This window comes from Oncorhynchus kisutch, linkage group LG8, assembly GCF_002021735.2.
Source record: "Oncorhynchus kisutch isolate 150728-3 linkage group LG8, Okis_V2, whole genome shotgun sequence".
NCBI classification, from domain to species: domain Eukaryota; kingdom Metazoa; phylum Chordata; class Actinopteri; order Salmoniformes; family Salmonidae; genus Oncorhynchus; species Oncorhynchus kisutch.
The window spans coordinates 28,073,625-28,098,762 of NC_034181.2; the positions used below are offsets into that span (position 1 = coordinate 28,073,625).

The 25,138-nt window shown below is 43.6% G+C and overlaps 1 protein-coding gene across 1 annotated transcript; it reads right to left on the reverse strand.

Annotated features, from left to right (window-relative positions):
- Positions 1-18,835: 18,835 nt before the first annotated feature.
- On the reverse strand, positions 18,836-24,848 carry LOC109895937 (S-adenosylmethionine synthase). Its single transcript, XM_031830023.1, has 8 exons — positions 24,214-24,848; positions 23,263-23,340; positions 22,814-23,049; positions 22,556-22,699; positions 22,121-22,339; positions 21,658-21,840; positions 21,402-21,535; positions 18,836-20,781 (listed from the first exon to the last, which is right to left on the reverse strand). Exons 1-8 carry the CDS (start codon positions 24,305-24,307, stop codon positions 20,679-20,681), a joined length of 1,191 nt encoding a protein of 396 aa, XP_031685883.1. The 5' UTR covers positions 24,308-24,848; the 3' UTR covers positions 18,836-20,678.
- Between the last annotated feature and the right edge of the window lie 290 nt (positions 24,849-25,138).

The following is a 25,138-nucleotide window of genomic DNA, read 5'->3' on the forward strand; positions in this document are numbered from 1 at the left end:
AAGTAACTGCATTGCATAATCAATTGCAATTTTTTAGCTGAAAAAGTTGCCCTGGGAGCACAAACCTATGGGCTTTAAATGGTAGTGGAGACAGAGATTTAAATGAGTGTCATCTAGACAGACTTGTAGGCTTACTCCTCGGTCACCATGCAGGAGGAGATGGATTATCAGACAACAATCAGTGTATTCAGACCCCTTCACTTTTTCCACACCCTGTTACGTTACAGCCTTGTTCTAAAATTGTTTAAATTGAGGAGGAAAAAAACAATCTACACACAATACCCCATAATAAAAAACAGGTTTTTAGAATTTGAAATAGCACATTTACATAAGTATTCAGACGCTTTACTCAGTACTTTGTTGAAGCCCCTTTGGCAGTGATTTACAGCCTCGAACGCTACAAGTTGGCACACCTGTATTTGGGGAGTTTCTCCCATTCTTTGCAGATCCTCTCAAGCTCTGTCAGGTTGGATGGGGGGTGTCACTGCACAACTATTTTCAGGTCTCTCCAGAGATGTTAGATTGGGTTCAAGTCCGGGCTCTAGCTGGGCCACTCAAGGACATTCAGAGACTTGTCCCGAAGCCACTCCTGCGTTGTCTTGGCTGTGTGCTTAGGGTTGTTGTTCTGTTGGTTAGAAGGTGAACCTTCGCCCTGGTCTTAGGTCCTGAGCAGATTTCCCTCAAGGATCTCTCTGTACCCTGCTCCTTTCAGCTTTCCCTCGATCCTGACTAGTCTCCCAGTTCCTGCCGCTGAAAAACATCCCCACAGCATGATACTGCTGCCACCATGCTTCACCGTAAGGATGGTGCCAGGTTTCCTCCAGGTGTGACACTTGGCATTCAAGCCAAAGAGTTCAATCTTGGTTTCATCTGACCAGAGAATGTTGTTTCTCATGATCTGAGAGTTCTTTAGGTGCCTTTTGGTTAACTCCAAGAGGGCTGTCATGTGCCTTTTACTGAGGAGTGTCTTTCGTCTGGCCACTCTACCATACAGGCCTGATTTGGTGGAGTGCTGCAGAGATGGTTGTCCTTCTGGAAGGTTCTCCCATCTCCACAGAGGAACTCTGAAGCTCTGTCAGTGACCATCGGATTCTTGGTCACCTCCCTTGCTCAGTTTTGCCAGGCAGCCAGCTCTAGGAAGAGTCTTGGTGGTTCCAAACTTCTTCCATTTAAGAAGAATGGAGGCCACTATGTTCTTTGGGACCTTCAAGTCTCGGAGCTCTACGGACAAATCCTTCGACCTAGTGGCTTGGTTTCTGCTCTGACATGCACCGTCAACTGTGGGACCTTATTTGGAAAGGCACACACCTGTCTATATAATTTCCAATCAACTGAATTTACCACAGGTGGACTCAATTGTAGAAACAGCTCAATGATGATCAATGGAAACAGGATGCACCTGAGCTCAATTTCGAATATCATAGCAAAGGGTCTGAATACATATGTAAATAAGGTATATGTTTACATTTGCAAACATTTCTAAAAACCTGTTTTCACTTGGTCTATTGTGTGTAGATTGATGAGGAAAATGCTTTTTAAATCTATTTTAGAATAAGGCTGTAACATAAAAAAATGTGGAAAAAGGGAAGTGGTCTGATTACTTTCCGACTGCATTTGTAGAGCCCTATGGGAACTTGTCAAAAGTAGTGCACTATATAGGGGCTAGGGTGCCATTTGGGACACACAACAATGAGATTTCTCTACATACCGAAACCTCAATGTAAATGGGACAATATTTTCATATTGCACATCTTTTAGTTGGCTCATTAAATGCTTTCAATATTTGTGTAAGAATTTCAAAAAGATATGGTTGGTTGGCGGTTTTTAAGTCACTGACATTTGGAGCTATTGACATTTTAAAATATTGTGTAATTTACTGATGGTCCCTAACTAGCCCCATAGGGATATTGAATATCAAACCAAATTGACCATGGTCATAACGATGGGGTCATGTGCAGCTGCGCTCTGAATGGATGATTACTTGGGTGCTGCTAGCTGTGGGCAGGATTGAAATAAACCCAACTCAAGGAGAACTGTTACGGCACCCTTCATTCTGTGCCATACCATTTTTTTCCAAAATTATCTTCTTTACACTTTGCAGTCAATTTTGACACGAGAACAAATGTTTCATACTCATAACGATGGCACACAGGCCGTTTTAAAAAGTGTAAAAAATATTTTGGGGGGGGTAGTCTTTTTTAAATATTTTTTTCTGTTGCTTCTGCAGAACTCTTGGAATCTGTCCTCTGGCAAAGTGAGCATCAACCTCATAGAATTACATTATAATAACAATCTGTCCGCATCATCACTGTTACTTACTGCTTCCCTGTGACACCAAATAAAACGTTGACATTCAATGGCCTTTAATAACTCATCTCTCTCCCTTTTAATGACTCAATGTCAACTCCAGGAACCTCTAGGTCTGCCCAAGCACATTTTACGGATCATGAGGTAGTACATTACTACAGTTACACTGTACTAACCAGGGACCATGAATAGCTTCTATTCTCAAGTTACTCATGTGACCAGTGTCCAAACTGTCTGCCACAAATTGACTACACTCCACAGCTGCTGTCCACTCACACTACCCAAGTACTTACTTGGTAAGTACTTAGTACTTGGCTTACTCAAACTTCTATTTTTAACTCACACTCATTGTTAGATTGCTGGGGTTTGCACTATGACAGCCTCAATCCACCATGGACATGTTCACTATTAGGTATACAATACCTCCCACAAGATAAGAGACACAAAAAACACCTACACTATATGTACAAAAGTATGTGGACATCCCTTAAAATTAGTGGATTTGGCTATTTCAACCAAACCCGTTGCTGACAGGTGTATAAAATCGAGCACACAGCCATACAATCTCCATTGACTAACATTGGCAATAGAATGGCCTTATTGAAGAGCTCAGTGACATTCAACGTGGCACCGTCATAGGATGTTCCAATAAGTCAGTCCAAATGTCTGCCCTGCTACAGCTACCCTGGTCAACTGTAAGTACTGTTATTGTGAAGTGGAAAAGTCTAGGAGCAACAACGACTAAGCCACAAAGTGGTAGGCCACACAGGCTCACAGAACGGGACTGCCGAGTGCTGAAGTGCTTAAAAATCCTCTGTCATCGTTTGCAACACTCCCTACTGAGTTCCAAACTGCCTCTGGAAGCAACGTCAGCACAATAACTGTTCATCAGGAACTTCATGAAAGGGATTTCCATGGCCGAGCAGCCTAATATCACAAACCTAAGATCACCATGCACAATCCCAAGCGTCAGCTGGAGTGGTGAAAAGCTCACCGCCATTGGACTCGCCGCCATTGGACTGGAGCAGTAGATACGTGTTCTCTGGAATGTTGAATCACACTTCACCATCTGGCAGTCCGACGGATGAATCTGGGTTTGGCAGATGCCAGGAGCACAGTGACTGTCCAAATGCATAGTGTCAACTGTAAAATTTGGTGGATGAGGAATAATGGTCTCGGTTGTTTTTTTTCATGGTTCGGGCTAGGCCCCTTAGTTCCAGTGAAGGGATATCTTAACGCTACAGCATACAATGACATTCTAGACAATCCTGTGCTTCCAACTTTGTGGCAACAGTTTGAGGAAGGCCCTTTCCTGTTTCAGCATGACAATGCCCCCATGCACAAAGCGAGATCCATACAGAAATGGTTTGTCAAGATCGGTGTAGAAGAACTTGACCGTTCTGCACAGAGCCCTGACCTCAACCCCATCAAACACCTTTGTGAGCCAGGCCTAATCGCCCAACATCAGTGCCCGACCTCACTAATTCTCTTGTGGCTGAATAGAAGCAAGTCCCCGCAGTAATGTTCCAACATCTAGTGGAAAGTCTTCCCAGAAAGTGGAGGCTGTTATAGCAGCAAAGGGGGGACCTACACCATATTAATACCCATAATTTTGGAAGGAGATGTTCGACATGCAGGTGTCTAGATACTTTTGGTCATGTAGTGTATATGTGACCAACAAATATGAATGGAGTTTCAGTCATACCTGAAAGGGTTAGTGGAAGAGTGTTTCAATCAAGCCTGAACCACCTTTGTGCCAGAACAATTCCACAGTTGTTGGCCTTCTCTTGAAGGGGTGAATTGTTATAAAACTATACTGTAGGTAAATGTGTCACCTTGGGAAGTGTTTTCTCTAGGAGTTAGACAGTTAAGGGACAGACTAACTAACTCTGGTAACATGACAACAACTGAAAGTAAACAAAGAGGTGAAAGGACAGTACATGTGTGTGACAGGTTTATAGAGCCTTAGAGATGAGACTAAACAATGCTGTGTAGAGGATGTATCAGGAAACCTATGGAAAGTGTTATTTTACATTGTGGTACATTCTTAGCTCACAGACTTTGATATGAAGGGTTGGTGACTAAAGTCCTTTGAGTCTCTATGAATTCCAAGAATGGACATTGGGGGGCAAGGGCAGTGTCATGGTGAGAAGGTCATGATCAGGGCAGTTGGCTCTTTGGCCAAGGTTAGGAGTGTGGCGCTGCAGGGTTAGGGTGACAGTATGATGCAACATTATCAGATATGTCATCTTTGTAGGGTGAAAAAGTAGCATCTCCCAGCCCGATCCCTAGCTTCCATCTAAAATAATTGCTTTCCCAGCCCTCTTAGTACTTTCTGTAATTCATTGGCAATCCCTAACTAGAGCCAGAGAGAGGCTATCCGATGTCAAACCAATTTTGCCACGGTAAAGGGTGAGTGACTAACTGTGTACTGTTCTGTGAATTTACAAATGCTTGCCATGTGCAAACACACACACACGAGACAACCACATTAAATACCCCTTTCGTATATTCCGTAACGTTGCCTGGGTAAAATCACTGGGGAAATCAGAAAAGCTATATTACAACCTATGTGTTGTGATAATTGCGTTGTTTGCTCTATAACCTGCTAGTTCATATGCCTGGCGACTGTGATATATATAGGCCTAAAGGCCGAGACAATGAGAAGACCGAGGCAGAATAAATTCAACCACACCTTTGTTTCATCACAAAACCGGAGAGCAACCTCTGTCTGGTGAAGTCCACAAAGCATATTGCATGTGACAATACACTACAGCATGGTCCATCAAGTTAATGTTTTCCAACTATTGATTTACAACCACGGAGAGTTACCGCAAGTCGCAAAGAAAACAGAAGGAGCTGCCACCACTATTCCAGCACCATTTCAACTTCAACATTTTAACATCAAATCACCTATGATAAGTCTAATTGTGACAACAAAAAGATACCAAAAACAATTTAGTCCAATCAACGTAAGCTAAATATGATGTGGCTGTCCATGGTTCTGATTTCTGTGTGTGTGCACGTTCGTGCAAGTAGAAAAAACATGTTGACTCATCCTACTTCTGGAGAAATGCCATTGCAATCCTCTTCTCTTTCATGTAAACGAAACGGTCTGTCACTCTGTCATAGAGTACACACTTATTTTTTGTTGTTATGCTACCTGGCTAAAATGCTTGCTAGCTAGCCTAACTTCCTTTCATGGGCAATGTTAGCTAGTTAACATTAGCCTTCTACATCTAGCTACATATTGAACTTCAAACCTCATAGGTCAGGGGCACAATGTATGAAAAAATGGTTGGATCAGAATCACCGTTATAATGATTGGCCAGTACGGAGAATTAAGTATAACCACAAGTCCAAATCCCTATCTCCATCCATGGCTAATTTAGGAAAGGGGCAATTTTAGCTAGCTAGATAGCAACCGGAGGACAACAACGCAACGATTCAAGTTGTTTCTGTCAATGACTTATGCTTTTGATGAGATTTGATAGGAGTGACGCCAAATCCAAATCCAAACCAGGACCATTCACAGTTGAGCTCACTCACTTTAGCTCAATGCTGATTAGCTATTATTTTATACTTTTTCAAGGGAGGCCAAATGCTCGGTGGCTTCCCTTGCATTCAAATCAAAGTTAATTTGTCACTTACGCCGAATACAACAGGTGTAGTAGACCTTACAGGCTCTAACCAATAGTGCAAAAAATGTATACAGTAGTGAGGCTATAAAAGTAGCGAGACTACACACAGACACTGGTTAGTCAGGCTGATTGAGGTAGTATATATGTAGATCTGGTTAAAGTGACTATGCATATATGATGAACAGAGAGTAGCAGTAGCGTAAAAGAGGGGGTGGTGGGTGGGACACGATGCAGATAGCCCGGGTTAGCCAATGTGTGGGAGCACTGGTTGGTTGGCCCAATTAAGGTAGTATGTACATGAATGTATAGTTAAAGTGACTATGCATATATGATCAACAGAGAGTAGCAGCAGCGTTAAAAGAGGGGTTGGCGGGGAGGCACACAATGCAAATAGTCCAGGTAGCCATTTGATTACCTGTTCAGGAGTCTTATGGCTTGGGGGTACAAACTGTTGTGAAGCCTTTTTGTCCTAGACTTGGCACTCCAGTATCACTTGCCATGCGGTAGTAGAGAGAACAGTCTATGACTGGGGTGGCTGAGGTCTTTGATAATTTTTAGGGCCTTCCTCTGACACTGCCTGGTGTAGAGGTCCCGCATGGCAGGCAGCTTAGCCCCAGTGATGTACTGGGCCGTACGCACTACCCTCTGTAGTGTCTTGCGGCCAGAGGCCGAGCAATTGCCGTACCAGGCAGTGATGCAACCAGTCATGTTCTCGATGTTGCAGCTGTAGAACCTTTTGAGGATCTCAGGGCCCATGCCAAATCTTTTTAGTTTCCTGAGGTGGAATAGGCTTTGTCATGCCCTCTTCACGACTGTCTTGGTGTGTTTGGACCATAACAGTTTGTTGTTGATGTGGACACTGAGGAACTTGAAGCTCTCAACCCGTCGATGAGAATGGGGGCGTGCTCGGTTTTCCTGTTGTCCACAATAATCTCCTTAGTCTTGGTTACGTTGACTGATAGGTTGTTATTCTGGCACCACCTGGCCAGGTCTCTGACCTCCTCCCTATAGGCTGTCTCATCGTTGTCAGTGATCAGGCCTACCACTGTTGTGTCGTCTGCAAACTTAATGATGGTGTTGGCGTCGTGCCTGGCCATGCAGTCGTCGGTGAACAGGGAGTACAGGAGGGGACTGAGCACACACCCCTGGGGAGCTCCAGTTGAGGATCAACGTGGCAGATGTGTTGCTACCTAGCCTCACCACCTGGGGGCGGCCCATCAGGAAGTCCAGGATCCAGTTGCAGAGGCAGGTGTTTAGTCCCAGGATCCTTAGCTTAGTGATGAGCTTTGAGGGTACTCTGGTGTTGAACACTGAGCTGTAGTCAATGAATAGCATTCTCACATGGTGTTCCTTTTGTCCAGGTGGGAAAGGGCAGTGTGGAGTGCAATAGAGATTGCATCATCTGTGGATCTGTTTGGGCGATATGCAAAATAGGGTGGGTCTAGGATTTCTGGGATAATGGTGTTGATGTGAGCCATTACCAACCTTTCAAAGCACTTTGTGGCTATGGACATGAGTGCTACGGGTCTGTAGTCATTTTGTTGGGCACAGGGACTATGGTGGTCTGCTTAGAACATGTTGGTATTACAGACTCAATCAGGGACATGTTAAAAATGTCAGTGAAGACACCTGACAGGTGGTCAGCACATGCCCAGAGCACACATCCTGGTAATCCTTCTGGCCCCGCAGCCTTGTGTATGTTGACCTGTTTAAAGGTCTTACTCCAAAATTATCTTCTTTACACTTTGCAGTCAATTTTGACACGAGAACAAATGTTTCATACTCATAACGATGGCACACAGGCCGTTTTAAAAAGTGTAAAAAATATTTTGGGGGGGGTAGTCTTTTTTAAATATTTTTTTCTGTTGCTTCTGCAGAACTCTTGGAATCTGTCCTCTGGCAAAGTGAGCATCAACCTCATAGAATTACATTATAATAACAATCTGTCCGCATCATCACTGTTACTTACTGCTTCCCTGTGACACCAAATAAAACGTTGACATTCAATGGCCTTTAATAACTCATCTCTCTCCCTTTTAATGACTCAATGTCAACTCCAGGAACCTCTAGGTCTGCCCAAGCACATTTTACGGATCATGAGGTAGTACATTACTACAGTTACACTGTACTAACCAGGGACCATGAATAGCTTCTATTCTCAAGTTACTCATGTGACCAGTGTCCAAACTGTCTGCCACAAATTGACTACACTCCACAGCTGCTGTCCACTCACACTACCCAAGTACTTACTTGGTAAGTACTTAGTACTTGGCTTACTCAAACTTCTATTTTTAACTCACACTCATTGTTAGATTGCTGGGGTTTGCACTATGACAGCCTCAATCCACCATGGACATGTTCACTATTAGGTATACAATACCTCCCACAAGATAAGAGACACAAAAAACACCTACACTATATGTACAAAAGTATGTGGACATCCCTTAAAATTAGTGGATTTGGCTATTTCAACCAAACCCGTTGCTGACAGGTGTATAAAATCGAGCACACAGCCATACAATCTCCATTGACTAACATTGGCAATAGAATGGCCTTATTGAAGAGCTCAGTGACATTCAACGTGGCACCGTCATAGGATGTTCCAATAAGTCAGTCCAAATGTCTGCCCTGCTACAGCTACCCTGGTCAACTGTAAGTACTGTTATTGTGAAGTGGAAAAGTCTAGGAGCAACAACGACTAAGCCACAAAGTGGTAGGCCACACAGGCTCACAGAACGGGACTGCCGAGTGCTGAAGTGCTTAAAAATCCTCTGTCATCGTTTGCAACACTCCCTACTGAGTTCCAAACTGCCTCTGGAAGCAACGTCAGCACAATAACTGTTCATCAGGAACTTCATGAAAGGGATTTCCATGGCCGAGCAGCCTAATATCACAAACCTAAGATCACCATGCACAATCCCAAGCGTCAGCTGGAGTGGTGAAAAGCTCACCGCCATTGGACTCGCCGCCATTGGACTGGAGCAGTAGATACGTGTTCTCTGGAATGTTGAATCACACTTCACCATCTGGCAGTCCGACGGATGAATCTGGGTTTGGCAGATGCCAGGAGCACAGTGACTGTCCAAATGCATAGTGTCAACTGTAAAATTTGGTGGATGAGGAATAATGGTCTCGGTTGTTTTTTTTCATGGTTCGGGCTAGGCCCCTTAGTTCCAGTGAAGGGATATCTTAACGCTACAGCATACAATGACATTCTAGACAATCCTGTGCTTCCAACTTTGTGGCAACAGTTTGAGGAAGGCCCTTTCCTGTTTCAGCATGACAATGCCCCCATGCACAAAGCGAGATCCATACAGAAATGGTTTGTCAAGATCGGTGTAGAAGAACTTGACCGTTCTGCACAGAGCCCTGACCTCAACCCCATCAAACACCTTTGTGAGCCAGGCCTAATCGCCCAACATCAGTGCCCGACCTCACTAATTCTCTTGTGGCTGAATAGAAGCAAGTCCCCGCAGTAATGTTCCAACATCTAGTGGAAAGTCTTCCCAGAAAGTGGAGGCTGTTATAGCAGCAAAGGGGGGACCTACACCATATTAATACCCATAATTTTGGAAGGAGATGTTCGACATGCAGGTGTCTAGATACTTTTGGTCATGTAGTGTATATGTGACCAACAAATATGAATGGAGTTTCAGTCATACCTGAAAGGGTTAGTGGAAGAGTGTTTCAATCAAGCCTGAACCACCTTTGTGCCAGAACAATTCCACAGTTGTTGGCCTTCTCTTGAAGGGGTGAATTGTTATAAAACTATACTGTAGGTAAATGTGTCACCTTGGGAAGTGTTTTCTCTAGGAGTTAGACAGTTAAGGGACAGACTAACTAACTCTGGTAACATGACAACAACTGAAAGTAAACAAAGAGGTGAAAGGACAGTACATGTGTGTGACAGGTTTATAGAGCCTTAGAGATGAGACTAAACAATGCTGTGTAGAGGATGTATCAGGAAACCTATGGAAAGTGTTATTTTACATTGTGGTACATTCTTAGCTCACAGACTTTGATATGAAGGGTTGGTGACTAAAGTCCTTTGAGTCTCTATGAATTCCAAGAATGGACATTGAGGGGCAAGGGCAGTGTCATGGTGAGAAGGTCATGATCAGGGCAGTTGGCTCTTTGGCCAAGGTTAGGAGTGTGGCGCTGCAGGGTTAGGGTGACAGTATGATGCAACATTATCAGATATGTCATCTTTGTAGGGTGAAAAAGTAGCATCTCCCAGCCCGATCCCTAGCTTCCATCTAAAATAATTGCTTTCCCAGCCCTCTTAGTACTTTCTGTAATTCATTGGCAATCCCTAACTAGAGCCAGAGAGAGGCTATCCGATGTCAAACCAATTTTGCCACGGTAAAGGGTGAGTGACTAACTGTGTACTGTTCTGTGAATTTACAAATGCTTGCCATGTGCAAACACACACACACGAGACAACCACATTAAATACCCCTTTCGTATATTCCGTAACGTTGCCTGGGTAAAATCACTGGGGAAATCAGAAAAGCTATATTACAACCTATGTGTTGTGATAATTGCGTTGTTTGCTCTATAACCTGCTAGTTCATATGCCTGGCGACTGTGATATATATAGGCCTAAAGGCCGAGACAATGAGAAGACCGAGGCAGAATAAATTCAACCACACCTTTGTTTCATCACAAAACCGGAGAGCAACCTCTGTCTGGTGAAGTCCACAAAGCATATTGCATGTGACAATACACTACAGCATGGTCCATCAAGTTAATGTTTTCCAACTATTGATTTACAACCACGGAGAGTTACCGCAAGTCGCAAAGAAAACAGAAGGAGCTGCCACCACTATTCCAGCACCATTTCAACTTCAACATTTTAACATCAAATCACCTATGATAAGTCTAATTGTGACAACAAAAAGATACCAAAAACAATTTAGTCCAATCAACGTAAGCTAAATATGATGTGGCTGTCCATGGTTCTGATTTCTGTGTGTGTGCACGTTCGTGCAAGTAGAAAAAACATGTTGACTCATCCTACTTCTGGAGAAATGCCATTGCAATCCTCTTCTCTTTCATGTAAACGAAACGGTCTGTCACTCTGTCATAGAGTACACACTTATTTTTTGTTGTTATGCTACCTGGCTAAAATGCTTGCTAGCTAGCCTAACTTCCTTTCATGGGCAATGTTAGCTAGTTAACATTAGCCTTCTACATCTAGCTACATATTGAACTTCAAACCTCATAGGTCAGGGGCACAATGTATGAAAAAATGGTTGGATCAGAATCACCGTTATAATGATTGGCCAGTACGGAGAATTAAGTATAACCACAAGTCCAAATCCCTATCTCCATCCATGGCTAATTTAGGAAAGGGGCAATTTTAGCTAGCTAGATAGCAACCGGAGGACAACAACGCAACGATTCAAGTTGTTTCTGTCAATGACTTATGCTTTTGATGAGATTTGATAGGAGTGACGCCAAATCCAAATCCAAACCAGGACCATTCACAGTTGAGCTCACTCACTTTAGCTCAATGCTGATTAGCTATTATTTTATACTTTTTCAAGGGAGGCCAAATGCTCGGTGGCTTCCCTTGCATTCAAATCAAAGTTAATTTGTCACTTACGCCGAATACAACAGGTGTAGTAGACCTTACAGGCTCTAACCAATAGTGCAAAAAATGTATACAGTAGTGAGGCTATAAAAGTAGCGAGACTACACACAGACACTGGTTAGTCAGGCTGATTGAGGTAGTATATATGTAGATCTGGTTAAAGTGACTATGCATATATGATGAACAGAGAGTAGCAGTAGCGTAAAAGAGGGGGTGGTGGGTGGGACACGATGCAGATAGCCCGGGTTAGCCAATGTGTGGGAGCACTGGTTGGTTGGCCCAATTAAGGTAGTATGTACATGAATGTATAGTTAAAGTGACTATGCATATATGATCAACAGAGAGTAGCAGCAGCGTTAAAAGAGGGGTTGGCGGGGAGGCACACAATGCAAATAGTCCAGGTAGCCATTTGATTACCTGTTCAGGAGTCTTATGGCTTGGGGGTACAAACTGTTGTGAAGCCTTTTTGTCCTAGACTTGGCACTCCAGTATCACTTGCCATGCGGTAGTAGAGAGAACAGTCTATGACTGGGGTGGCTGAGGTCTTTGATAATTTTTAGGGCCTTCCTCTGACACTGCCTGGTGTAGAGGTCCCGCATGGCAGGCAGCTTAGCCCCAGTGATGTACTGGGCCGTACGCACTACCCTCTGTAGTGTCTTGCGGCCAGAGGCCGAGCAATTGCCGTACCAGGCAGTGATGCAACCAGTCATGTTCTCGATGTTGCAGCTGTAGAACCTTTTGAGGATCTCAGGGCCCATGCCAAATCTTTTTAGTTTCCTGAGGTGGAATAGGCTTTGTCATGCCCTCTTCACGACTGTCTTGGTGTGTTTGGACCATAACAGTTTGTTGTTGATGTGGACACTGAGGAACTTGAAGCTCTCAACCCGTCGATGAGAATGGGGGCGTGCTCGGTTTTCCTGTTGTCCACAATAATCTCCTTAGTCTTGGTTACGTTGACTGATAGGTTGTTATTCTGGCACCACCTGGCCAGGTCTCTGACCTCCTCCCTATAGGCTGTCTCATCGTTGTCAGTGATCAGGCCTACCACTGTTGTGTCGTCTGCAAACTTAATGATGGTGTTGGCGTCGTGCCTGGCCATGCAGTCGTCGGTGAACAGGGAGTACAGGAGGGGACTGAGCACACACCCCTGGGGAGCTCCAGTTGAGGATCAACGTGGCAGATGTGTTGCTACCTAGCCTCACCACCTGGGGGCGGCCCATCAGGAAGTCCAGGATCCAGTTGCAGAGGCAGGTGTTTAGTCCCAGGATCCTTAGCTTAGTGATGAGCTTTGAGGGTACTCTGGTGTTGAACACTGAGCTGTAGTCAATGAATAGCATTCTCACATGGTGTTCCTTTTGTCCAGGTGGGAAAGGGCAGTGTGGAGTGCAATAGAGATTGCATCATCTGTGGATCTGTTTGGGCGATATGCAAAATAGGGTGGGTCTAGGATTTCTGGGATAATGGTGTTGATGTGAGCCATTACCAACCTTTCAAAGCACTTTGTGGCTATGGACATGAGTGCTACGGGTCTGTAGTCATTTTGTTGGGCACAGGGACTATGGTGGTCTGCTTAGAACATGTTGGTATTACAGACTCAATCAGGGACATGTTAAAAATGTCAGTGAAGACACCTGACAGGTGGTCAGCACATGCCCAGAGCACACATCCTGGTAATCCTTCTGGCCCCGCAGCCTTGTGTATGTTGACCTGTTTAAAGGTCTTACTCACGTCGGCTATGGAGAGCGTGATCACACAGTCATCCGGAACAGCTGATGCTCTCATGCATGCCTCAGTGTTGCTTGCCTCGAAGCGAGCATAGAAGTGATTTAGCTCATCTGGTAGGCTCGTGTCACTGGGCAGCTCGCGGCTGTGCTTCCCTTTGTAGTCTGTAATAGTTTGCAAGCCCTGCCACATAAGACGAGCGTCAGAGCCGGTGTAGTATGATTTAATCTTAGCCCTGTATTGACGCTTTGCCTGTGTGATGATTCATCGCAGGGCATAGCACGTAAGCGTCCGGGTTAGAGTCCCGCATCTTGAAAGCGGCGGCTCTACCCTTTAGCTCAGTGCGAATGTTGCCTGTAATCCATGGCTTCTGGTTGGGGTATGTACGTACAGTCACTGTGGGGACGACGTGCTCGATGCACTTATTGATGAAGCCAGTGACTGATGTGGTGTACTCCTCAATGCCATCGGAAGAATCCCGGAAAATGTTCCAGTCTGTGATAGCAAAACAGTTCTGTAGTTTAGCATCTGCTTCATCTGACCACTTTTTTTATAGACTGAGTCACTTGTGCTTCCTGCTTTAATTTTTGCTTGTAAGCCGGAATCAGGAGGATAGAGTTGTGGTTGGATTTACCAAATGGAGGGCGAGGGAGAGCTTTGTACGCGTCTCTGTGTGTGGAGTACAGGTGATCTAGAATTGTTTCCCTCTGGTTACACATTTAACATGTTGATGGAAATTTGGTAGAACTGATTTAAGTCTCTGGCCACTAGGAGCACTGGGTGAGTGGTTTCCTGTTTGCTTACTTCCTTATACAGCTGACTGAGTGCAGTCTTAGTGCCAGCATCTGTCTGTGGTGGTAAATAAACAGCCACGAAAAGTATAACTTAAAACTCTCTAGGCAAGTAGTGTGGCCTGCAGTTTATCACAATATACTCTACTTCAGGCGAGCAAAATCTAGAGACTTCCTCAGATTTCGTGCACCAAATATGCACAGACCACCCCCCCTCATCTTACTGTGTGCACATTAATGTGTGCTGTTCTATCTTGCCGGTGCAGCGTAAATCCCGCTAGCGGAATATCCATGTCGTCATTCAGCCACGATTCCGTGAAACATAGGATATTACAGTTTTTGATGTCCCGTTGGTAGGATATTCGTGATCGTACCTCGACTAGATTATTGTCCAATGATTGCACGTTGGCAAGTAGTATTGACGGTAACGGCAGCTTTCCCACTTGCCTTTTCCGGGTCCTGACCAGGCATCCGGCTCTTTGTCCTTTGTACCTGCGTCGCTTCCTCTTGCAAATAACAGGGATGTTGGCCCTGTCGGATGTTTGGAGAATGTCCTGTGCGTCTTGCTTGTTGAAGAAAAAATCTTTGTCTAATCCAACGTGAGTGATCGCTGTCCTGATATCCAGAATCTCTTTTTTTGCCATAAAATACGGTTGCAGAAATATTATGTACAAAATAAGTTACAAATAATGCGAAAAAAACCCCACATAATAGCACAATTGGTTGGGCGCCCGTAAAACTGCTGCCATTTCTTCGGGCGCTATTTTGTTGCTATGGGCAGCAACAATGTCATACTCTTTTCCACCAGACAGCATCAGATAGATGGCCTACACATACAGAGACAGTGGCGCTGTTTCACTCGCTCGGATGCTTTCTCCGGTGAGATGCATTCAGCCTCTTACTAATTGAAGGAAAATTATGAAACACCGAGATGAAAGAAATGATTTAATCTTTTTTTTCTTGGTCAATTATTGGAGGAAGCCCGGCTTCCCTTGGCATCCATGAATACACGTCACTCTTCGTAATGCTCTTTTACCTCTATCTCTGGGAGCAAGTAAGCCGAGTGAACACTGATCCTTAGGGGAGTCAAGTGTCACCTAGATATTTTTGTCCAGAAAGAGGAAGGTGAGTGAGATTTCCTTTAGGGCAGGGGTATTCAACTCTTACCCTACGAGATCTGGAGCCTGCTGTTTTATCTGATAATCAATTGCACACACATGGTGTCCCAGGTCTAAATCAGTCCCTGATCAGTGGGAAACAATGAAAACATGCAGTGGAACTGGCTTCAAGGTCCAGAGTTGAGTTTGAAGGCTTTAGGCGTCCTTAAGATAGACGTCATCTGAGCCACTATCAAGGCTACAAACCTCCACACACACACAGTAGCTGCCATGCTTGTTTAGATGTAGGTTTGCTAATCTCTTTAGGGAGGCAACTCTGGCACAAGACCATGACACAAAACAAACTAAGTTTGACAAATGAATGTAAAAGCTGTACATACACCACTCTAGCAGGGCTCTCCAACCCTGTTCCTGGAGAGATTCCGCACTGTAGGTTTTCACTACAACCATAATCTAGCACAACTGATTCTAATAATTAGGTGGTTGATAAACTGAACCATGTTATTTACAACTCGGGTTAGAGAGAGAACTTACAGGAGGGTAGCTCTCCAGGAACAGGGTTGGAGACCCCTGGCCTATAGGCTAGGCTACTCAACTGTTCAACAATGCTGTTTTGTTGCCTTGCCAAGATGGCGATAAGCAAGAAAAGACAGAAACAGAAGGGTGCCCAGGCTAACATAGCACAACGTTGATCCCCAATCCCCTTCGAGATGGCGCAGACTCTGGGTTTAGCAGACTATGAAATCTATTAATTAGATCAAAAAGGCAGCAGGACAAATGTGTCACAATGTACCAGAGCGTTCGATGACCACCCAAGTTATTAGAAGGGAGCCAGCGCAAAAGATTACTCATTTAGAACAGCTGAACAGGATTTGACTGCTGATGTAAATGGTCTGCATGAGAAAGTGTTAATATTACCGATCATGCTCTGAATACTACAGAACGAAGCAGTTGTACTTTTTGGGAAGCAGATTACTCTAAGAATTACAGATAGAACAATCCATACGGAGAAAGGTGGGGGTTTATTTCTAAATCAGGAAGTGGAATAATACTGGGCTAAGACAGTATATTTTACATTAAAGACCACCTCCTAAGACATGGTAGCTTTGTACCCTCAAAGGACAGTGCTGTCTTCAGTCCTCAATAAACTATATCTCAACCTTTACTGACTGCCTCTGCCTCTTTAATAATGGAAAGCAGGGATTTGCAGTTTGTACCTTTTCATAGCAACTGATGATGTAATAAAATGCCAATAATGTAATAGCTGCTAATTTTATAATGCATTTAATGTAATAAATTTCCAATAATGTCAAATTAACGCATAACGAAATAACATGAATAGTGTAAGAACCAATTTAATATTCACTGTATTTTCATGCATATCAAGTATCATGCTTCACTATAGTAGCGGACTACACACCAAACCCCATTCCTAAATCATAGCTCTAAACCTGACTTTAGCAGTAATATCAAGACTTTCAAATGACACAATCGACCCCCCAATACACACCCACAACCCCAGTCAGTCAGTGAGGCCGTCAGTTATTGAGTGAGTCTGTCTGTCTAAATGTGTGTGTGTGTGTGCATCAAATCTTTTAGCAAAATACTAAAATTTCAATGCAATGTTTTTTAAATAAATATAACCCTGAAAACAAAAATGAATCTTTAGGACTTCCCTAAAACATCACGAAATGGTCACCTAAAGTGGTTAGGACATTGTGTCATGGTTCCCTGGAGGTTTTGTCTAGTTCCTGGTTTGTCCCAGGGATGTTTTTAAGACGTTCTTGTTCCCGAGAACGTTTTAGGATGTTTATGGGACATTATTTCATGGTCCCATAATGCTTAGGTTATGAGTGTACTGATATACAGTAAGTATGATGCACATGACATCCCAGCAACTTTGAGAAAACACTTTATATTGTCCCCGTTGAAATACAAGACAGGCTATGCATATTCATGAGGTCGATGAACGTAAAATAACTTAGCCATAGAACACCCCTCATTTTTATATCAGAGTTGTGCCTGTTGTTCACACACATACTGTATCTGCCCTCTATTTGTCAGGAATGCTTCCACCTGAGGGGGGTTGACATGTCTCCACTCTGTCAGAATGGAAGTGCATACGTTTTTCACAACGCATTTCAAAATATGAAGGATATTTCACACTGAAACCCTCAAACACCAACGGTACCCACTAAATTGGATTATATTCAGGAAAACATTTTACAGCTGTCATTGTATTTTTTTTTTTAAATCATTCATTTCTTAAACTGAGTATACCAAACATTAGGAGCACCTTCCTAATATTGAGTTGCGCCCTCAACAGCCTCAATTCATCAGGGCATGGACTCAAAAGCTTTACACAGGGATGCAGCCCATGTTGACTCCAATGCTTCCCACATTTGTGTCAAGTTGGCTGGATGTTCTTTGGGTGGTGGACCATTCTTCATACGAGAAACTGTTGAGCGTGAAAACGCAGCAGCATTGCAGTTCTTGACACGCAAACCGGTGGGCTTGACGCCTACTACCACACTATGTTCAAAGGCACTTCATTTTGTCTTGCCCAGTCACCCTCAATGGCGCACAGACAATGCATGTCTCAAGAAATAAATAAAAATCCTAATAACCTAAAGGGACACTAGATGTCTTGTGAGAGTACATACAGTCCTTGAAAAGATACATCTGGTAGTTTGCTGGTAAACATTCCAGTAATAAACCTGCCCTTTGCAACCATAGTTGTGGCATGTAAATACAAAGTGTTCAAGTGTGTGACACTTAATAAAGCTTGCCATGAGTGATTTTAGGTCATTACATTGGTTTGTCATTACACTAATTAAATGTTTTAGGACAATGTAATCACTGCATAATTAAATTTACATTATGCACATGTTTACATTGTTGCTACACACCTGAAGGTAAAACAAGTCATTGTCTTGGTAACCTTACTGTACACCCTGCACAAAGGAATTATTTCTGTCAGTGGTCCAAGGAGGTGTGCGCACATTCTGTGAGGTGATTGGTTAACAGTAAAGACCGCAAGAGAAGCTCTTATCTTGACGATTGTTTGCCCTTCAACTTGATCCTGGATTAATCCATTTGTAAGTATGAAAGATACTCATGGAGAAAAACATTGGGTGGGTCATATTTTAAGTAGGTAAATCACCAACAGTGTCCACTACCCACATGCAAGTGTTGAGAAAGTCAAGCTGGTACACTATACAGGATGTGTAATTTCTCATTTTTCTTGATTAAATAGTCATCCTAACAAGTCACTAGTGGGGGAAACACCCTTGCACAGCCCCCATAAAACTGTCAAGGACTTGGGTGGAATCACTTTAAGGCAAGATACTACCATTACATAAAAGCGCAGTAGTGTCCAGGTGGCATTTCAGGTGAACAGCTCTGTGCTGCGTAATCAGTTATAGAACAGCAGGTGTTCCCCATGGTTTAAATACCCAGAAACACGGGATTATGGCAAATTACAATGTGTTACACCACCACCCACGATTGACACCATTAGCTACTTATGACTTTGTGCACAATTGTCTGACCAGTGCTACCACAAAGACCTAGCTAAACATTTAATTAAAAGCAAATAACCTTTTCAAATAAAAAAGTTTAAAAAAAAATGAGACAAGGAATGAGACACCAGAAACATGCTTCATGAAGGAAAGTAGCCATTTATTTCATTTCTTTGACATGAGGAATCAGTAGGCAACCTCAAGACAGAATTGAGACAAGCTCCGTTCCTCAGGATGTCAGATGCATGTTGATAGAGAACAGGAGGGGGGAAAAAAAAAAATGGGTTCAATACAGGGATTGGGGGAGGAAATAGAAAAGGCACGCTTACTCACAGTAGCCAGCAGACTAGTCTTCGAGTGGTAACAGGAAACAAAACCAAAGCTCCAAGGGGAAACCCCATCCATACAAGAGATAGCTTGTAAACAAGGCTGGTTTCTCTGTACAACACCAGCCAAACTTTGCCATCTCTTCATGTAAGAATAAGGTGGGGGAGTTAAGCAAACAGTAGACTTGTATGGTTAATATAATCACACCCAAAATAATCTGTGGTCAAAATAGCAACTCATCACATCAGCCAGTGACAGTTCCCTGTGGAAGCAGACCAAAGCTCTTCTGTATGACACTTTGGAACCACAAGAGAAAGACTGAAAAATGTTAACTTAGTTATGGCATTCAGTCATGTCAAAATGTGAATAAAACTTTTAAGCTGCCTTCTGAAGCCATGGCAAGTTTCAGAGAACAAATAAATATTAAAAAAAAGGTTTATTTTATATTGTTTGCCAGTAGTAAGAGCTATGCCATTGTGGGTAGTAAGAGCTATGCCATTGTGGCAAAGACAGCTCTCCTTCAGGATAAAAATTGTTTATTTGTAGCTACAACTGCCACCAATACCCAAGGAAAGAGGGCCTTGACCTTAAACCATTTTATATCAAATGTAAATAACAGAAGGAAATTAAAATACCTTTTGAAGGAGTTGTTTAAAATTTAACTTCAACATTAGGACAATCCAATGAGAATATTTTAAACGATCACAAATATAAAATCAAACACCCCTACAGACTGTCGCAGTGACATAGCAGCTTCTGACTTTTCTGTATTACGTCAGAAAACAGCACAGACGTCTGCAGGGCCATCAGACTTTACTCTGCTTAGTCAAGAACTTGACAATAAAAATGTGTTTGTTACTCAGCATGCAATGCATAGCATTTTTGAAAAACAGCAACCACTGACCCTTAAAACCGTGCCCTTTTTATATCCTCCACAAGGATAATTGAAGTTAAAGCTTGAAAAAGGATTATGGGGTCACAAAACCAGACGAACAAAGGAAAAAAAAAAAGAGAGTCTACACTAAAAGGAAGATTAGGGGCATTACTGTTTGGACCCCAGGAAGAGTATCTAATGGGGATCCCCAATCAATACTGCATCCCTAAACTGTTTGCTTCGAGTGGTGTCCTTTACATCCATAGCACCAGTAAATTAACATGATACATGTGCAGCCTTGGTAAGTCAGACTTAACGGTAACACAATATTCCCAAACTGATCAAGTATAAGGACAGCTAAGGCCAGATACTAAGAAAGTGTAAATACTGCAGTTTGGTTAAGGCTGGGCAGGGGCTAGGAGTTCTAGTGTGAGGGACATCAGTAGAAGACCAGGGTACTTCAGGACCTCCTCAAAGGGGACAATGAAGCACATTTCAGTGATTCAGGTAGCTAGCTAACACCCTTTTATTCTCTTAACATTACTTTCCTGAAATATTTGAGAACGTTAGAGCTTACACCTAACAGCAAAAAGACAGTACAGATAAGAGCGGAGTTAGAAAGGGGGGGGGTTGGGGTGCATTTTGAGGGAAGGTGGAGGGGTAGATCAGGTTTTAATATGCCATTAAGAGCAAAGGGGGTTTAAAGGGCCTTTCACCCCAAGACCATGCAGGCTTCTCTGTAGTATACACCAACAGGCCTGGGGGAAAAAGCTTGACAGGTTTAGTATTTGAGCTTTTTGGGCACCTCCCATGGGAAGGATTCCCGGCCAAAGTGGCCATAGGCAGCAGTCCTCTGATACATTGGCTTCTTCAGCTCCAGCTCCCTGGAATACACAATCGATTCATTTTAGAGGCCTGTCACAGGGAATGACCCCAGAGCAACAGTTAACCCTCAAACCAGCCAATAGGGAGTGTCAAGCCACAGCAAGAAAACCATGATCAGAAGGGTTCATTAGGCCAGCTTGTAAAGAAGGGTGAGTGAAGCATTGACACTTACCCTGCCAATCAACTCATCCTTGAGCAGTGTAGGGACTGCAGCTTGGAGATGGAAAGCACACTGATCTCATTTATAAATGGCATTGAACTTTAACAAGGTCTGAGAAACCCTATGACCTTCCAATTGGATGAGCAGGAAACCTTTAGTCATGCTGGGTAATTAAACATGCCATCTAGCAGAAGCAACCTCAATGCGCCAAGCTTTAACATTACATACTGTACAGGTATTGAAAGCAAGACCGGTTGGGTGCGAAAGGGGTAGAATATCAGATTCAGCAAACTGATCACAAGCCCTGATTGACAGAGCCAAACAGAAAGCAGTATGACAGTACTGTTCAGTAAAGGCTTAGAACCATTTCTGAACACTCGCTGTGATAGTTTAGGCAGAACAGAAAGACAGGAAGCGTGAGCAACATGAGGGAGATTCGGATAGAGGCATATACTTTACCTGACAATGACACCAGGACGAAGGTCAAAGTTCTTCTTGACGATGTCCAGCAGCTCCCGCTCACTCTTCTGGGATGTGCCATAGTGGAAAATGGAGATTGAGAGGGGGTGTGCCACTCCGATGGCATAAGCAACCTAATGTAGCATAGATGGATGAAGAAACATACAGCAGACTTTAGGGTTGATTTTGTGGCACCCCTTCACGCCTATGATTTCTGTACATGAGGTGTATCAATATAACCCTGCCCTGCTCTCACCTGAACCAGGACCCTCTTGCACAGCTCTGCCTTAACCAGAGACTTGGCCACCCAGCGGGCAGCATAGGCAGCAGAGCGGTCCACCTTAGTGTAGTCCTTCCCTGAGAAGGCTCCTCCACCATGGGCTCCCCAGCCTCCATAAGTGTCAACAATGATCTTACGGCCCGTCAGGCCAGCGTCACCCTGCAAGGGAAAGGATGAATAGTTCACGGTCATTCTTTTACCAAGACACACAGTACCAGTCAAAAGTTATTCTACAAATTGCAAAAATAAAGAAAAACCCTTGAATGAGTAGTAAGTTAGGACTGGTACTATAATTCTAACAGTAGTAAAAATAATATATATATATCAGTTAAACAAGCTCGTACATCAAAGTTACTTCAGCCCCCCCCCCCCCCCCCCCCCCCCCCCCCCCCCCCCCAGCTCCTAGATGCCCAGTCATACCTCCACCCCTTAGTCTCACCTGTGGGCCTCCGATGACAAAGCGTCCACTGGGCTGCATGTGATAGATGGTGTCATCATCCAGGTAAATGCAGGGCACCACAGCCTTGACGACCTTCTCCTTCAGAGCATCACGCATCTCATCCAGGCAGATGTCCTCATCATGCTGCACAGAGACCACGATGGTGTGGACACGCACTGGCAGCATGGCGCCACGGTCCTGGCGGTACTGAACGGTCACCTACACAGAGAGAATGTCAGCAAGGTGGTACAACATCAGGCATGGATTAAAACGAATTCAATGCTGGCAACAAACTAGGTTGGAAAGAGTGCAATATTGCATTTCTTATTCACTTATCTGATGCGTGATAAATAAGCTAGGACAAACTAGTTTTACAGGCACTTCCTCAAGTTAACCTAATGTAAATCGCCTATCAATTACACACTGGCAGCTTACCTGGGTCTTGGAGTCAGGCCGGAGCCAGGGCAGGGTGCCATTGCGACGCAGTTCAGCCATTTTAGCATTGAGCTTGTGAGCGAGCATAATAGTGAGGGGCATGCACTCCTCAGTCTCATCAGTAGCATAACCAAACATCAGGCCCTGAGGATAGAACACATAGAACTGTTACATCAGAAAGGAAAGCTGCATATATCAGTCAGATAAATGTACAGCTAACACTGCTACTGCAGCAGTCCTCTGCAGGCCAACACTTACCTGGTCCCCTGCCCCTATGTCCTCCTCATTGCGGTCGATGTGAACACCCTGGGCAATGTCTGGAGATTGCTGCTCTAGGGCCACCAGCACATTGCAGGTCTTATAGTCAAAACCTTTGGAGGAGTCATCGTATCCAATGTGGCGGATGGTGTCACGAACAACCTTCTGATAGTCCACTGTAGCACGCGATGTCACCTCACCTGCCAGCAGGATCATCCCAGTCTTAGCAACAGTCTCTGAGAAAGGTGGAAGAGTACATAACCACATCCTTTCAGAGGACACATCATCAATACTCATATGGAAAAAAAACTTGTTGAATGTTGCCATAATATAGACCTACTACACATTAACAAGATGCATCAAGAGTTTAATGAGCTGCTTCATTGATGTGGTCACAGCTGAGTCCAGGGCAGCTAGAAGTTACATCATACAGAGGTCATTTTTCTTACCACAAGCAACTTTGGCATCAGGATCCTGTTTGAGATGGGCGTCAAGCACTGCATCACTGATTTGGTCGCAAATCTTATCTATATATAAAAGGGGAAGAATAGAGTTGACACCACTACTTCACAAGTCTACAGACATTTTGTACAGCATTGGTTGCTTGAACAGAACATGTATATCGTCTGGTATGACTGATGGGAATTAATTGTTGTGCTCTTCTGTTTGGATTATGCTTGGCGCGATTGTATGACAGGCTACGCAATGGTCTACTGACAGCAGTTATACACATATTGTACCATATCTCAGGATTATGGCGATGGTGGGAGAGGCTGAAGCGGGGAACACCTTGTACTCGCAGCCGTACAGTGGGGATAAACCCGCCACCATTTCCGCGGGTTCAGGTGTAAATAAAAACGTATTTGTTTGGACGTCTAAAGCTAAACTATGACCCGTCGAGACAAGGGTGGAACAATTAATACAGTCTCTGTAGAGGTCCTTACGTAGCAACAAACGCTAGTATAGATCGCGTTCCCCGAGAGTACGCGCGCAAACTAGTCCGAATCTTCGAAATATATTATGGCTCGGTACGGGCAAAAGCGTTATTGGATTAGGCATACTTATGACGACTCGAGAACATACATGTTTTTTTTAAGCGACTCAATCCCTAGGACGGATGTTTTTGTCCAATAGAGGCCATGTTAACAACGCTCAGCAAAGTAGCTAACGTTAGCTGGCTAATAAACCAAGAAGCATGCAGTTGGGCCTCACATGCGGCTTTTATGCAATATGGTTTGATCTGCAGGTAGTTAGCTAAGCATGTTAGCTAGCAATCTAGGCTAAGCACCAACGACTTGCACGTGTGCTAGCAAGCTAACGTTTGTTACCTATATCTAAATAAGTACACAGCAGTCATACGTTTTTATTATAGGGTGTATTTGTCGCTAGTTAGTTCTTACCAGGGTGTCCTTCTCCTACCGACTCCGAGGTGAATAGGAAGCAGTCCTCGTCAATAAGGGAGTTATGAAAACCGTTAATTTGTCCGTTCATCATTGTTAGTTTTCTTCGTTTGGTAGATAAAATAAAATAATGCCGTAGCTAGCTAAATTATGTGGCTTTTATTAATTAATTTATGGTGTCCTCCTGCAACTTCTCAATCAGTTCATGTCATGCATTCACGATCTTTCGTTCGTGGCGCTCGAGTATTTATTCACAAATTCAGAAACGTCACTGGCTTGGGTGGATTTTGACTCTTTCAATTGTCCAGCCTACAGTGTAGGGAGCGTCTGACGAAACAGTATTACACGTGGGGGTGGAACCAACCATTGTATATTGCTTTTGTCGAATTGACGTCAAAAGTTGTTTTGGTGCATTCTAGCTAACCCTAACCGATTTCCTAACCTTAACTTATTCCTCCCAACCTGCTACATTAATTATCCTAAGCTGTTGCGTAAGTTATTCTAAACCTGCTACGGAAAGTCAATTTTTGACAAAAGCTGTATCCCTTCGAGACGAAACCACCATTGACCAGGTGGCTCTACTGACAGCAAAGGTTTTGGGTATAGTGGTTCCTCATTCTACTTCTCGTGTAATCGAGTCATCGTTGTAGGATTCGATTGCATCAGCCGTCGTTTATTCATATATGCACGTTTTGGTGAATTGCTTCACCAATTTAGGGAAACTACATTAATTAGGACACAATATTGCTACCGAATTTTCCAATTTTCCATAAATTGCCTGTATTGGTGGAATAAATGGTGAATGTGCAGTTTCACATCGATAAATTAACGGCAAAATAAGTCAACAGTCTTTAGTACAGCCTATAGCTGTCTATAGTGTACAAGCTGAATAACCAGTCACCAAGAGAAATGTTCAGGAGCAGGG